Below are 16,301 nucleotides of genomic sequence, written 5' to 3' on the forward strand. Positions count from 1 at the left end.
TTGTCAAACTTGTTGATGTACTTCAAATTTTAGTATTTTTAGGATTTTGGCGGCAATATTATACATTACAGTTACTAAATTCTTACTTAATTTCTGAGATTTTAGATTTTCTAGAGAGGCGAGACAAAACCTTGATAAAAGCTACTGTACATTGTACAATTCTAATTAAGAAAAAAACATTAAATTAATCTCTTGTTATGATAAAAATATGAAATATCTGTTAAAGAATGACTTTTTACGAAAGTTATTATTGGTAAACAATAAGAATCTAGTTGTTATATCGCGTTTTAAGACTGAAATAATGAAATACCTCAATGTTGCTGAAAAAAACGATGCCGCTAAAAATATTGCAATGCACTTATCAAGAGGAACATCAAGACGGGTATGGTTCATCTCATCGCCTTATTATTATATTTATTATTATATTCCCCTCATTTTTCCGCTGTGGTGGTGATAGGCTGTGTAAAATTTAATTTTAATTAAAATTTATGTAGAAAAATAAATGCTACAATAGCTTTCATACATTCCATCCTATAGTTATTCCCACTATACAAGGAATTTAATATTATAATGTTCAGGGTCTTAGTGAGTGGAACTAAGACCCTGAACATTATAATATTAAAATATATTACCAAATATAAATAAACAATTCTCAAAATAAGTAGCTCTTGAGCAGAGAAAAGTAATATAGTTCTTGAGATTAAAAAAGGGACTCCAGCATTTAATTATGAATAATATATATCATAAAAAGTCTATATTTTAAAGCAATTGCAACAAAAATAAAGTTCCTTAATATTTCTTTATAAGAATAATTTATTATCTTATTTATTTATATGAATAATGTTTATTAAATAACTTTATTGTTTCAGCGGGAAGGATTATCTCAATTTAATAAGATTTATGAATTTGAGTCTGAGGTCATGGGTCAGAAGTGTCAAATGGTAATGACTTCAGTGTCGGGACACCTTTTGGGCTTGGAATTTGTTAGTGCCTATAAACATTGGCAATCTTGTAATCCTTTGTCTCTCTTTGATGCACCTGTTTTCAAACATTGTCCTGAGAATTATGAGAAAATTAAGGTGAAACACATTTTCTATCTTCTTTTAGAGTTTTATTGTCTGTGTATTTTTATTAATCTTTATAAAGATATTTCTTAGAATTAATAACTAATTAATAAAAAAATTTTTTTTTAATATAACTAATGACCTAATGGGTAATTTAACAATTGTCTATATAAATGGTTACTAATAATTAGAAAAAGACTATTATAGTTTATTAGTACATAATTATTTCACATAATTTTGAATTTTTTCTTTATTAAACCATCACTTAAATCCTTAAAATGATTTGGATGTTTGGAATATTTTTAATTAAATTATTCCAAGAGTCACAAGTTATAAATTAATTAATAATCCTATCTATATTTTTTTAAATAAAAATTGTTTATTCTTTATCTATAGAAAACTTTAGAAAGAGAAGTACGTAGCTGTCAAGGCCTTATTATATGGACTGATTGTGATAGAGAAGGCGAAAATATTGGTTTCGAGATTATTGATGTTTGTACTGCTGTAAAAAGCAATCTTAAAATATATAGAGCTAAGTTCTCTGAGATAACATCTGTGTCTGTATGGAGAGCACTGCAGAACTTGGCACAACCTAACAAGAATATCAGCGATGCAGTGGATGTCAGACAAGAATTAGATTTACGGATAGGTAAAGATCTTGGTTATTACAATTACTTTTCTTTTTTATGTTTATTAAATTTATGCTTTTTATGTAGACAATCAAATTTGTTCAAAGGAGGTTACATTAAATATTGTATTATGGCATAATTACTAGTTTATTTACTTGAAAGTTTTAAATTTTTAGGTGCAGCTTTTACTAGATTTCAAACTCTTAGACTACAAAAAGTATTTCCAGCTACATTAGCACAAAATTTAGTTAGCTATGGGTCCTGTCAGTTCCCGACATTGGGGTTTGTTGTGGAGAGATATAGAGCTATTGAAAATTTTGTTACAGAGATGTTTTGGAAGATAAAAGGTAAAAACAGAGATAATTAATAATATATCTTTTTTTTTTTCAAAATATGACAATAAAGCTTTTGTTTAAATTTATGTTTAAAGTTTGTTGCTCTTTCATGTCAATATAATAAATAACTAAAATGATTATGATTATAACAATGATATTCTAATAAACAGATATGTTATATCCATACTAGACAACAGAAAAAAGTGTGCCGCGCCGGGGACCGTTTATTTTTACATTTCGTTAAAAGTAAAAAGGATAGCTTGATAAAAACAATAAGTAAAAGGGATAACTAGATGTTTCAATTACGCAAAACTTATTACTACGTAATTATGATGTATTATAACGTATTACTATGTAAAACGACTAAAGGCAAACGTCCCAATTAGGACGTTTTCTAGTCTTCACTTTTTGCGCGTTAATAACATATCTGTTTACTAAAACATCATTGGAATATAATATGATTTTAATACATCTTGTGGAGTGTACTGAACAGTTCATAGGCCACGCCCTCCACAACTGTGCGTGAAGCTATCGCTAGTTGATGGTGACAAAAATCTCTGAACTATCTTTAGTGTTGTTATGATGTTACAAATATACTTTATTTATTTATAGTTAACCATACAATGAACAATTTAAGTATTGATTTTTCATGGGAAAGAATACGACTATTTGACCAGCAAGCCTGTCAAGTGCTGCATGACATATGTATGGAGAACCCACAGGCGAAGGTCACAAATGTGAAAACTAAACCCAAGTCAAAGTGGAGACCATTACCCTTGGATACAGTGGTATGTTAAATATTAATTATATCACGACTTAGCAAGTTCAAGTAATCATAAATAAGCATGCTTTTGCCATCCACATTGCAATGAAATGTATTTAAATAAAACTAGTTATAACGGATTTTAATCGCGTATATTAATTATTTTGGACATTCCGACGTTTCGAGCACTTTACAGCGTTCGTGGTCACGGGTAGACTGGTACGGGTAGACCATGAACGTCCAAAATAATTAATATACGCGATTAAAAACCGTTATAACTAGTTTTATTTAAATGTGTAATAATCGCGAAAATTTAAGACAATATTAAATGAAATATATTATTAGCAGTTTACAACTACAACAACAGCTTGTGAATTCCCACTGCTGGGCTAAAGGCTTCCTCTCCCTTGGAGGAGAAGGTTTGAAACATTCCACCACACTGTTCCAATGCGGGTTGGTGGAATACACATGTGGCAGAATTTCTATGAAATTTGTCACATGCAGGTTTCCTCACGATGTTTTCCTTCACCGCTGAGATGCACGCGTTCTAACCACTGGGCCATCTCGACTCAGCTTAGCAGTTTAAGAAATATTAATGTTTCCATACACTTTCTGTAACAAGAGTCTCATTTACGCTTCAAAAATAAAATCAAAAATTGATACCAATTGATTTTAATATTTAATTTTACAGGAATTAGAGAAATTAGCATCTCGAAAGTTAAAAATAAACGCTAAAGAGACGATGCGTATAGCCGAGAAACTGTATACGCAAGGTTTTATAAGTTATCCCCGTACGGAGACCAATGAATTTCCCAAGGAAATGAATCTGGGACAGCTTGTAGCACACCAGACTGGTGATCCCAATTGGGGAGCATTCGCTCAGAACATTCTCGATAGTGGCGGACCTACACCGAGGCAAGGAAATAAAAGTGATAAAGCTCATCCCCCCATACACCCAACTAAATATGCGAGCAGTAAGTAATTATTTAAATATTAATTATTACAAATGTTTTGTGAAAGTTAAATTCTGTACAAATATAAAGTAGTCAAGATTTAATAATAATATAATAAATTTATATCTCTTTCCTTTTTACCTGTCAAGTGCAATTTAGATAAATAATAATAAATTGGACTAACTTTGACTTAAATTACTATTATCATACCAAAAGTATAAAATAAATTCTCACAAGACTTATCATTCTGAATTTCTACATGAGTGTTAGGAATATAACAATTAGTAAAAAAATAACCTCCTCCTTTTTGAAGTCGGTTAAAAAAAAAGTTATTTGTCTATGTCTATACCAAAGACAATATTTTTGATTAGATCCCACCTCTTCCTTTTGTATTTAAGAACCAAAGTTACAATATCTTTAGGTAAGTATAGTACGACACAACTTAGATGTCGCATCGGCAAAATTCGTAAAACCGATCACATCCAAATTGAGTATGCTGTCCCAAATTATCAATATTTATTTCTCACGCGAATATGATCTTTGCACAAACGTAATAACTTGTAATATCATATGACGTAATATATTCGTCAATTTGACGCGTCGATTTACATGCACTTGCTTTCTCTGACGCGCGAATCTATAGCGACGAATAGCGTCGAATGGCGCGATAGGGAGCCATTTCTATTGGTTGAGTAAATCGGCAGTAATCGTTTTTTTTCATTCCACTGCATTTTTCGATGCTACATCTAATTTGTGTTGTACTATATTTGAATGGCTAGTATTATTTTTACAGATTTATCTGGCAACGAGCAGCGTCTGTATGAATTCATAGTGCGTTCGTTCCTCGCATGTTGCTCCAAGGACGCACAGGGACAGGAGACCACAGTTAACATAGAAGTGGCTAGAGAGACTTTCAGTGCGAGCGGTCTCATGATAACAGCGCGTAATTACTTGGAAGTGTACCCATACGACAAGTGGTCGTCTAAAGAGATACATGTATATGAGGTACTTGTATATATTTTGAGTGAGTGAGTCGAGATGACCCAGTGGTTAGAACGCGTGCATCTTAACCGATGATTGCGGGTTCAAACCTAGGCAAGCACCGCTGATTCATGTGCTTAATTTGTCTTTATAATTCATCTCGTGCTCAGCGGTGAAGGAAAACATCGTGAGGAAACCTGCATGTGACAAATTTCATAGAAATTCTGCCACATCTGTATTCCACCAACCTGCATTGGAACAGCGTGGTGGAATATGTTCCAAAATCCAAACCTTCTCCTCAAAGGGAGAGGAGGCCTTTAGCCCAGCAGTGGGAATTTGCAGGCTGTTGTTGTTTGTTGCTAATGAAAAAATAGCAGTCGCATCAGCGTTTCGTTTCTTAATGTGATCGTTGCGACTCGAAAACGATTGAGATTACAATGTTGCTTACTTTAATGTGTTAATTTTTTTTTAATTACAGACCGGGCAAATTTTCAATCCGACGAGTATTGATATGCTCGAAGGCAGTACTTCGCCACCAAATCTTCTAACTGAAGCAGACCTCATAGCCCTTATGGAAAAGCATGGCATCGGTAAGATTAATAATATTGCTTATAGAACGAATGTCCAGGACGACATATGAAAGTAGCTTTTAGCAAATCAAATTAAAAATTAAATTATTAAAAATAAAAATAAACTCGGTTTTATTAATGAAACAAATAATACTAATATTAGCTGACAAATGAGTATTATAACAACAACAACAAAAACAACAACAGCCTGTAAATTTCCACTGTTGGGCTAAAGGCCTCCTCTCCCTTCGAGGAGAAGGTTTGGAACATATTCCACCACGCTGTTCCAATGCGGAATGGTGGAATACACATGTGGCAGAATTTCTATGAAATTTGTCACATGCAGGTTTCCTTACGATGTTTTCCTTCACCGCTGAGCACGAGATGAATTATAAAGACAAATTAAGCTCATGAAACAGCGGTGCTTGCCTGGGTTTGAACCCGCAATCATTGGTTAAGATGCACGCGTTCTAACCAATGGGCCATCTCGACTCTCGAGTATTATAAGCTCAATGATTATTAGATCTGTGCAGGGTTGCCAATGTGTGGGGAATTCCCCAAATTGTGGGGAATCGTAAGTCGATTGGGGATTTTCACATGTGGGGAAAATGAGGGGAATTTATACTTATGCGTTTGATATCAAAACGATCCGTAATTGACTGTTTACCCGTCTTTTAGTTAGTACAAAAATTGAATTGTAGTCGATTATTGGTTAGCATAGTAACAAAAACACACTATATACAGACATTAACCACTAGACTAGTCTGATGCAACGAAAAAAAAAAAAAAGGGTCGTCAGTAACCATGACTAGTCTGATTTAACGAAATTTAACTCGAAAATTGGATTTTATTGTTAGGTAATGAAAAACAAACATAACACATAAAAACATGATTTTTTCCCTTTATACATTTTTGGGGAATTATGTGAATAGGCATCTGCAACCCTGGATCTGTGGTCCGATACCATAAGTCGTCCAAATACCGAACCGTTCGGAGTCTTAGCGTAACGTCACGTGCCCGCAGGTACGGACGCGACGCACGCTGAGCACATCGAGACCATCAAGAGCCGCTCGTACGTGACGCTGGCGGACGCGCACTTCGTGCCCGGCGTGTTGGGCATGGGGCTTGTAGAGGGATACGACGCCATGGGGCTGGCGCTGGCGCGGCCACACCTGCGCGCCGCGCTGGAGGCAGACCTGCGCGCCGTCAGCGAGGGCCGCAAGCGCGCCGCGCACGTACTAGCGGAGCAGGTCGGTGCAAGCCCACACCCGAGATCCCTAATCCTTTTAGACCGGGAGATGATAATGACAAACTGAGTGGTAGAGCTTTGTGCAAGCCCGTCTGGGTAGGTACCACCCACTCATCAGTTATTCTACCGCCAAATCACAGTACTCAGTATTGTTGTGTTCCGGTCTGAAGGGTGAGTGAGCCAGTGTAACCACAGCACAAGGGACATAACATCTTAGTTCCCAAGGTTGGTGGCACATTGACGATGTAAGGTAATATATCTTACAGTGTCATTGTCTATGGGTGATGGTGACCACTTTCCATCAGGTGGCCCATATGCTCGTCCGCCAACCTATAACATAAAATATATATATATATATATATATATATATATATATATATATATATATATATATATATATATATATTTGGTCATTTGTACCAGTATGGCGGTTCTTCAGTGGTCTAATTACTTAAAGGCAAAAAGGAAAATGACGGTCATACCGCTCGTACCGGCGGCCCAATCGCGTGGGCTTTAATCGAACGCCATACTGGTACAAATGACCAAATATTTTGTCATTATCATCTCCCGGTTTAATTCTGTCATTAGGACAGCGTGCAACTTTCTTTTGTGTATTTGTTTGATCTTGCTTTAGAAATATTTTATAGTATATTTTAATTTAATATGTAAAATAGTTAGCTTAACATTAACCCTGCCGATTGATTTTCAAAAATGTATTAATTTCAGATAGCAAAATACAAGGAAGTGTATTTGACAGTAACGGCTGAGGCAAATAAAATAGACGAGGCCCTGGCCGGGAGGCTGTCCGAGCAAGCCGTAGAGTACACGCCTACTGTTGAAACCTTTGTATCATTGCCGCCAGGTAATATTATAATAACATACTTTTTAAATATTTCTGAGAAACAAAAGAAAAGTAACTTGTTAACATAATAACATAATAATTATTATAACTCCATGTTCTTCTATGGTCTTTTAAATACAAAATGAAATCCAACAGATTATAAAAATCTGTAAAAAGGTTTTAATTGATTTGTATAAACCGCCGCGCCGCCATATCGGATTATTTAAATAAATCGCTCTTAAAGTTTTTCAATTCATGCTTTCTATTCTCGACGATAAAAGACTATAGGATTTTAAATTAACATGGTTATTTTTATTATTAAAGTTATTAATTTCAGGATATTTACCATGTTTTTTATTTTTGTTCGGTGGAGCTCGATATTTCGACATTGTCTACGAATGTCTTGTTCACGAGATTTAATAACTTTAATGATAAAAGACTACATCCTATTTTCCTTTTTAGTGTTTAAGTGTCCAAAATGCAATTCCGACATGATTGTAAAACAGCAAAAGAACAACGCCGATAAATTTTATATAAGTTGCATTTCTTATCCAAAATGCAAGAACGCAGTCTGGCTCCCGACAATCGTGAAAACGATAGACGTTCTTCCCGAGTCTTGCGAATCGGTAAGTTGAGTTTATTAGCTCTAATAATAGATTATTATATATGTCACCGTAAAATTACAAAATTCGTTAGATTATAATCTATCTCGTCAGATAGTAAACTGTCGAAATATTATGAACCGTCAAATATGATTGCAATTTAACGCATTATTTTTTCGCTATATTGTAATCTATCGAAGTTTAACTGTTAGATTACAATCTGTCCTGCTTGAAATTGTCAACTGTCAAAAGCTCTTCCTGACTGGCCGGAATTTTGTAATCTTATTGTGACATATACATATATATCTACTCTTTATTAGATTGTAAAGAGTGAAGCGGTTCAAGCGACTTTTTTTATACTGTGTATCGACGATGTGGATGGATTGATACTTAATTAACAAAAAAAAAAATATCAGTTTCTCACAATACCTGATTAGACTATTTTTTTAAACAACTGACTACCCTACTATTACTTCTACTAACTAAGCTAAGGCAGATTAATAAGCAACTTCTGTATAACGCTTTAACTTCGATTTGAACATACCGCAATCGTAATTTCGCTGACTATTATATAGCTGTTTTAAATAACTTGTTTTATAAAATAACTTTGTTTCTTGCCGGTTCTTCTCAGTACAATCTACTTTTCGAACCGGCGGTAGCTTCACTTAATTTACTTGTTAAATGACGATTCAAAAATGCACGAAAAGCCTGCTTGAATAAAATTATTTTTGATTTTCAGTGTGGACCGAGTTATAAGAAATTAAAATTCGAATGGAGAAATAATTCCATAAGCCACATGTACCCGCCGCCATACATCGGTTGTATAGGCGGCTGCGACATGACTTTCCTAGAATTATTAAAAGTTAACATTTCCACTGTTAAAAATGTATCCGGAAATAACAGGGCACCAACTACACAGTCAAATGTAGTCACTTCCACCAATAACAGAAACGCTAATACTATTCAAACGAATACTTCTGTAAATCGACAAAATATCTCAAATCAGCCAAGGCAATTTGTACCGCCACCTACTGTAAATAGAGCTCAAAATGCAACGACACCCAGTCTAAGTATACCAACGAATAACAATAGCACGAATCCTCCTAGAATACAGACAGCAAGCAGCACAGGGAGTGGCGAAGAAAATAACGTTTTCTGTGGCTGTAACAAACCTGCTATATTGCTCACTGTACGGAAACAAAACGCAAATCATGGTAACATTTGTTTCAATTCATTTACAGCATCTGAATTATACATTAGTTACTTATTGTAAAAATAATTATTAATTAGTTTTGAATATTTTTTTTTCACATTATTTTATTTCATCATCGATTCACCTTTGACGACTTCAGTGGTCGAATAGTGTGTACACCGGTTTTTAGGGGTACGTCACTCCGAAATCTCGGGTTCGATTCCCGGCCGAGTCGATGTAGAAAAAGTTCATTAGTTGTTAATGTTGTCTTGGGTATCGGTGTTTGTGGTACCGTCGTTACTTCGGATTTTCCATAACACAAATGCTTTAGCTACTAACATTGGGATCAGAGTAATGCATGTGATGTCTAAATTAATTTATATATATAGATAACATTGATTTTTATTATTGTAGGCAAGAAATTCTACAAGTGTCCAGCAGGCTTAGATAATGGCGGCTGCGATTTCTTCCTCTGGGCACCTGAGTCAGGCGAAACCGTTCCAAACCGATCCGATACATCGTCCTCTAGTTCAGGATACCACAGTAACTCTACTACTAATACCTGGGGGGAACCGTCAAGTTTTCCGACGAACGATACCCATCAGGACGACGAAACTGTTATGTGCAATTGCAATATGCCCTGTAAAAGGTAGGTATTTTATACTACCGTAAATACCTGTGCTGAATAATCTGGGTATTACTTACACAAGATATTGAGCTAGTCAATCTAAAGGCACGAAGGACAAAACATCTTAGTTACCAAGGTCGAGGGCGCATTGACAACAAAATAAATGGTTAATATTTCTCCCATTGCCAGTGTCTGTGGGCGGTGGTGACCACTTACCATCAAATCAAATCAAATCAAATCAAATCAATTTTATTCAAGTAAACTTCACAATGAAGAGGTTTTGAATCGTCAACAATTAAATACTACCACCGTTTCGGAAAGCAGCTTTTAGCGAGAAGAAACGGCAAGAAACTCGCATAGTCATCAGTTCAATCTTTAGTATCATAAATACAAACTTTTTGTACACGTTTCTAGTTTTACAATAAATATAATTAATTCTGGGTTTAAATAAATAATTATAACGTCTTTTACAGAATAACAGTACAGAAAGAGGGACCAAATAAAGGCCGGCCATTTTATGGATGTTCTAAAGACTTCAGTTCGCGATGCACTTTTTTCCAATGGGCTGACGGTGAAACGAACACAGGTCTGTAAAAACTTTATATGTGATATAGACGAGATCCATTCACCAATCTCAATTGATAGTTGAGTCCTAGTGTCTAATCCCAGTCCAAGATTTTGATATTTTGTACGACCCGCAAAGTATGAAAACTCAAAGTACAGGCTTTAAAAATAAAAATAGATAAAAACTACTTGCTACATGTAAGGAAAATTTACATAATAACTTTTTCGAACTTAATATTAATATATATATTTTCGAATTGTTGAGTCCGGCTCTCAAGACCATTCGGTCTAAAGCCAGCAACACTCGTCGTCATCCGATACTTCCTAACACGATATTAAAATCTTATCTATAAAATATGAAAAATGAATTCATATGATAGTGATAAAATCTTAAATGAATTTCTCGTTTATGTGGCTAGGTAACGTTTTTTTATTACTGCTTTATAAAACGAACTTCGGAATAATACATTAAATTTACTTCACTGATATGCATGAGATTCCAGATAATTGACCTTTGTGCCTCGATCCATTGCAGCGAATTACGTGCGCTTGTACCTAATACTATTATCTCAAACTCGCCTGAGGCTAAATATCGATTAACAATCCCTAAAGTTTTGAGAAGAAATTTCACATATAGGTTTACATTTTTTTTATTATTTATTTTACATTACTATTTGTTTTTCTTAGTTTATTTTTAGTTTAATAGAAATAAGTGTATCCCTTAAATTCTCCCTAAATTTTGGTAAAAAAATTTCTAAGTTGGTATCACTGAGTAAGTGTCGTTTCAGAGTGGCGCGGCGCGACTCGCGGCGGCGGGCGAGGGGCGGCGCGGGGCGCGGGGCGGGGCGCGGGGCGGGGCGGGGCGCGGGGTGCGGCGCGCGCGGAGGGCGGGGCGCGGCGCTGCGGCCTGTGCCGCCGCGAGGGGCACACGAGGAACCGCTGCCCCGACGCAGAGACCTAAGTTATCGAACCACACGCCGTTGGGACCTTGTACATATTGAAGGCGAGAGTCAATTATCTCATAAAAGTAAAAAAAGGAAAGTAACAGCCTGTAAATTTCCCACTGCTGGGCTAAAGGCCTACTCTCCCTTTTTGAGGAGAGGGCTTGGAACATATTCCACCACGCTGTTCCAATGCGGGTTGGTGGAATACACATGTGGCAGAATTTCTATGAAGTTTGTCACACAGGTTTCCTCACGATGTTTTCCTTCACCGCAAAGCACGAGATGAATTATAAAGACAAATTAAGCACATGAAACAGCGGTGCTTGCCTGGGTTTGAACCCGCAATCATCGGTTAAGATGCACGTGTTCTAACCACTGGGCCATCTCGGCTTTTTATATATTATATATTATCTCATACGTAAGGTATTTTGGAAACATAATCACATATAGAAGTCATTAAATTTCTGAAATAAATTTATATTAACAATGTAAATGTGAAAGTAACTCTGTCTGTCTGTCACTCTTTCAAAACCATACCAATGAATCGAAATTTTGAAATTTTGTTCTGAAGCAAACTTGAACTTCAAAGAAAGACATAGGCTACGTTTTTTTTTGTCTAACATATCGCTTATCCAGAACGACATCGTCACAATTGCAAAAATCTCTAAAATGACTTTTTCATTTCAAACGAACTCATTTCGTTCACACTTTCTAGTGTAATATTGTCAGAATTATTGTTAAATAGATGTCAATCAAAAACTATTGAAACAGGTCTGTAAAAACTTTATATGTGATATAGACGAGATCCAATCCAACCCAAACAATAATTCTGACAATATTATACGAGTAAGTATGTACGAAATGAGATCGTTTGGAATGAAAAAGTCATTTTAGAGTTTTTTGCAATTGTGACGATGTCGTTCTGGTTGAGCGATATGACAACCAACCCCCTAAAACACGAGTGAAGCCGCGGGCGACAACAAGATTCAATAGTGATAAGATTTCCAAACTTTCGCTTACGTTACGCTTACTTATTGTTTTAATTTTTAATGACGTAGATAAGTTTTGAACAAATTAGTATTGTTTTAAAGTCATATAATTCAAACGTTCATATTGTGCCATATTCATAATATTTGCATTTGAAGAAAAAATGTGGCGCAGAAAATTTTGTTTTAGTGAAACTCACTGAAAATAAGTCTGTGTTCATACAAATGTTTAAACAGCCTGTGATACGAGTAATGTTATGTTATATAGTTATATAAATGAAAGGCTTAAAGAGAACAAACATAGTTTATTCTACATCAATCGAATTTAACTTAATAGTTAATTTGTATTTTTGTTAATAAAATAAATACTAAAATAAAACGTTGTTTTTTTGTGTTAAGATCATTATACAATACTATTATATTACAAGGTTATGATGTAATAAATTACTACAGTTCAAACGTATAAGTCTGAATGACTTATATTTGAATGGTTAATTCCCAATACTCGTAGATTTGTAGGCTTAATATAATATTATATAGTTGTGTATCTTTCCTTGATATTAATATATCCATTTTGTGGTTTTTTCATATTTAAATAAGATGTTTTATCTCATTTACATGAACTTTTTATGTACCTTTTCTGTATTTTTAATTTAAAGTGTGCTTTTTCCTGGGAATTAAATCTGTCATGGTCTATTTACAAATATTTGTGCACCAAGAGTTTCTAATTTATATGCCATTTATAATACAACACGTTTGCACTTGACAATTTATATCCACTTAATTTTTTTATAAAATTACAATAACAGTTCCGTCAACGTTCATAACGTCATTTATTTGAAAATCCCGAAAGAATATCATAGTTTTATTATTCACGCTCTCTACAATGATATCGCGTCAAATTATTATTAAATGTAATTTATTTGACTTTTGTGATCTTGTGTGGATTACAAGTACGATTTTATATTATATATTGCTACAAAGACATCTTAATTTCCTAATAATTTGGCAACTGATCCCTTTTAAATGAACATTTGATGATAGAGTCCGAACTTTCTTTTTTCCTTGTTTAGTTGGTAATTGTAGTTGGGGCTTAGCCTTTACAGCGTGGTTGGGTTGAAATGAAGTCACAAAACAGCTTTTCAAATAGGAGCATACTCAGTTTCCGAATAGCGTCCATCCTGAGAATATAATAAATGTATATGGGAATGTCATAGTATTTATAAGATTTTACTCATATACTTAACTGCGTTGATGTTTGTTACCTCATAACTTTTCACTGGGTGGACCGATTTTGATATTTTTTTTTTTTGTTTGAAAGGTAGTGCTTCCCGTGGGGTCCCATTTTTTTTATTTTTTTCCGATGATGGTATCCATATGAAAACGACATAAGTCTTAAATTTGCATTATGTATATGCGCGACAAATAGGTGAATAACTGAAAATCACGTTAACCAATTTTGATAATTCTTTTTTTATTATAAAATATATACTTCAAGGGTAATTTGGTGAAAGTTTGGTAAGGTTCTGAGCACAGGATCCATGACAAAGTAACGAAACGGAAGGGAACGGAACAATTCTGAGGAGCACGTTAGCGATACTCAGTCGAATCTTTTATTTATAGGTTATTTGGATATTTGAGTCACCTTCCGTAATGTGGTTATGTTAATGTAATTATCATAGTCGAATATTATAATCAACTAGCTACCCACCCCGGCTTCGCACGGGTGCAATACTGATACTAAATATACTACAGAATTTGTTTATTTACGACATCACATCGCAAACTTCTAAAATTATCAGTGTTTCTTTACTATATTGTTCATGTATTATATATAACAACCTTCTCCTGGAATCACACTATATTTTAAAAAAAACCGCATCAAAATCCGTTGCGTAGATTTAAAGATATAGGGACAGAGAAAGCGACTTTGTTTTATACTATGTAGTGATGGAACTCCTATACGGCTCGTAGTTAGGGTGCGATATGGGACAGAATTTCTTACTTTCTTTAATCAAATTTTGTGTATGTGATGTGATGTCATATGATGTACGAAATATAGTGGGTTTTTTCAAAGTTATTTTGCTGAGTTCGATTACAGCTCTTTCGAGGGATCCTTGTAGTTTACGCCGCGTGACGTATTAAATCCGCATTTTCGAAAGTCTATTTTTGCTTTATTCGCAAGTTTCCTTTGAAATTGTCCTCGAAGTAGTTTCTGACTCATATAAACGGAACGCTTAATCTATCCATATTAAAAAAAAAATAGTTAGTCAACATCAGCTTCACTTAAAATCAAAAAATAAATAAAAATTTTAACAAAAAGAAAAACCGACTTCAAACAAAACACTATTTTAAAACAAATGAATATGCACGAAAAAGTAATAAAAATAATTGCGTATTCAACATATTTTTTAGAGTCTTCCTAAGTTAAATGAAATGAAAAATATTAGACTATTTAAAAGTCGATTAACGATTATATCATGTAGTTATAATTATTGTTATATTTGGAGTCGGTGTCGGTATAGTTTTACAAATTGCTATCAAATATTACAGTCATTAACTTCATTCCCTCCTACAACGATTTTTTTTAAAAACTGATTTTGTGATTATGGTGGATAAATGTTATTAATTACAGAAAAATCTAGGCGATAAATAAGATTTAGCGACAGGAAACATTTGCTGAATTTTTAAACTAAAAATATATGTACCTTAACTTATCTACAGTTACTTTGACTCGCTTACTACAGCTACCATTTCTGCTTTTTACTCTTTGGCTTCAATGATCCCAAGCTTTGAGCTCGTTGCATTTCCTGTTGTTCAGCTTCAATCGTCTTATCCGTCATCATGTCGAGTAATATTTCAAATTTTAGTCGCAGCATGTTATTTTCTTCTTCAAGTTGCTCTAATTCTTTTTTCAAACGAATATTCTCTTTGTGCGCAGCGCCTGCTCTGCCTGAAGCTATTAAAAAGTTTAATTTTATGTTTTTTTTTTTTACTTCTTAGTAGGTACCAACTCACGAAATTCTATAACCGAAGAGCAATATTTAATATACTTGTAAGTCACTTTGAAAGGTGAGTATGCCAGCGTATTTACATGCACAATCTAAGTTTCCAGTATCAAAAATGGTTGATATGTCTTACGGCGCCAATATGCATGGCAGTGGAAAACACTTATGATGAAATATAACAACAATAAAACATTGTTAAGTACAACTTAATCCAAAATAAACTTGTATCTACTTTTTTCCTCTGCAAATTCTTAATAGATAAATTTCATAATAGATAAATATAATTAAATATAAGCAAATATAGGAATAACAACAATAAGTCGAAAGTTTGTCATTTGTGATTATTAATATGAGAAAAAGGGAATATTATCTGTACATACGGAAATGGTAATAGGGCAGAGGGAACTGCTGTATATATGTATAAATATCGAACCTTCTGTAGCTACTAGGAAATGAAGAGTGAAATGATTACCAGGTATCCATTGTCCTTCTTCGAAAGACAATTCAAAATCGCCTAATTTCAACTTGAGTGGTTCTATATCAATAGACAATTCTTTTGATGCGTATTCACTGCCTAATTCATTTTTTATAACACAAGTGTCTTGTTTTCTAACAGGAATAGTTTTTGGTGAAAATTTATTACTAAATAATGGCATTTTATTGAATTTATTTCAATAACTATCTACCAGGATCTGATGTCCTCTTTATCAACAATTACACATATTTTGTTGTCGACAATAAAGTTGCTATGGTAACGAATATCATAATTAAGTAGTTAAGGGTTAGGCTGGGTTCATACTACCGATATGAACCTTATGACTTACCGGTATATCCTGCCTAGGCATCATAATGAGTACTTACTTTTTTTATTCAAGTTTGTTTAATTTTTACTCTCTTGAGGTTTTCCATTTCCGATATAAGTTTTATAGGCATAGGGTCAGTAATTATTTTTTATTTTATTTTTGTTATCTGTGGCTGTATATAAATAAAATA

General features: G+C 34.1%; 2 protein-coding genes across 2 annotated transcripts; one reads left to right on the top strand and one right to left on the bottom strand.

Annotated features, from left to right (window-relative positions):
- Positions 1-11,331, top strand: LOC124529797 (DNA topoisomerase 3-alpha). The gene is made up of 15 exons (XM_047103713.1): positions 1-382; positions 870-1,079; positions 1,461-1,713; positions 1,870-2,040; positions 2,641-2,816; positions 3,483-3,765; positions 4,538-4,749; positions 5,204-5,315; positions 6,318-6,544; positions 7,270-7,405; positions 7,847-8,010; positions 8,726-9,200; positions 9,593-9,827; positions 10,280-10,392; positions 11,159-11,331. Exons 1-15 carry the CDS (start codon positions 209-211, stop codon positions 11,329-11,331), a joined length of 3,114 nt encoding a protein of 1,037 aa, XP_046959669.1. The 5' UTR covers positions 1-208.
- A 3,694-nt stretch (positions 11,332-15,025) lies between these two features.
- LOC124529958 (protein chibby homolog 1) lies at positions 15,026-16,035 on the bottom strand. The gene is made up of 2 exons (XM_047103917.1): positions 15,781-16,035; positions 15,026-15,259 (listed from the first exon to the last, which is right to left on the bottom strand). Exons 1-2 carry the CDS (start codon positions 15,962-15,964, stop codon positions 15,048-15,050), a joined length of 396 nt encoding a protein of 131 aa, XP_046959873.1. The 5' UTR covers positions 15,965-16,035; the 3' UTR covers positions 15,026-15,047.
- Between the last annotated feature and the right edge of the window lie 266 nt (positions 16,036-16,301).

The sequence above is a fragment of the Vanessa cardui genome, chromosome 5 (genome assembly GCF_905220365.1).
Source record: "Vanessa cardui chromosome 5, ilVanCard2.1, whole genome shotgun sequence".
NCBI lineage: Eukaryota > Metazoa > Arthropoda > Insecta > Lepidoptera > Nymphalidae > Vanessa > Vanessa cardui.

What these genes read in the sequence shown, in the direction of transcription:
- LOC124529797 (XM_047103713.1), top strand. Translation starts at nt 209, where the DNA reads ATGAAATATCTGTTAAAGAATGACTTTTTACGAAAGTTATTATTGGTA. An exon ending in GATGTTTTGGAAGATAAAAG is followed by an intron (nt 2,041 to 2,640) that starts GTAAAAACAGAG and finishes ATTTATTTATAG; the next exon opens with TTAACCATACAATGAACAAT. An exon ending in CTTTGTATCATTGCCGCCAG is followed by an intron (nt 7,406 to 7,846) that starts GTAATATTATAA and finishes TTTCCTTTTTAG; the next exon opens with TGTTTAAGTGTCCAAAATGC.
- LOC124529958 (XM_047103917.1), bottom strand. Translation starts at nt 15,964, where the DNA reads ATGCCATTATTTAGTAATAAATTTTCACCAAAAACTATTCCTGTTAGA. An exon ending in AGAAGGACAATGGATACCTG is followed by an intron (nt 15,260 to 15,780) that starts GTAATCATTTCA and finishes ACTTTTTAATAG; the next exon opens with CTTCAGGCAGAGCAGGCGCT.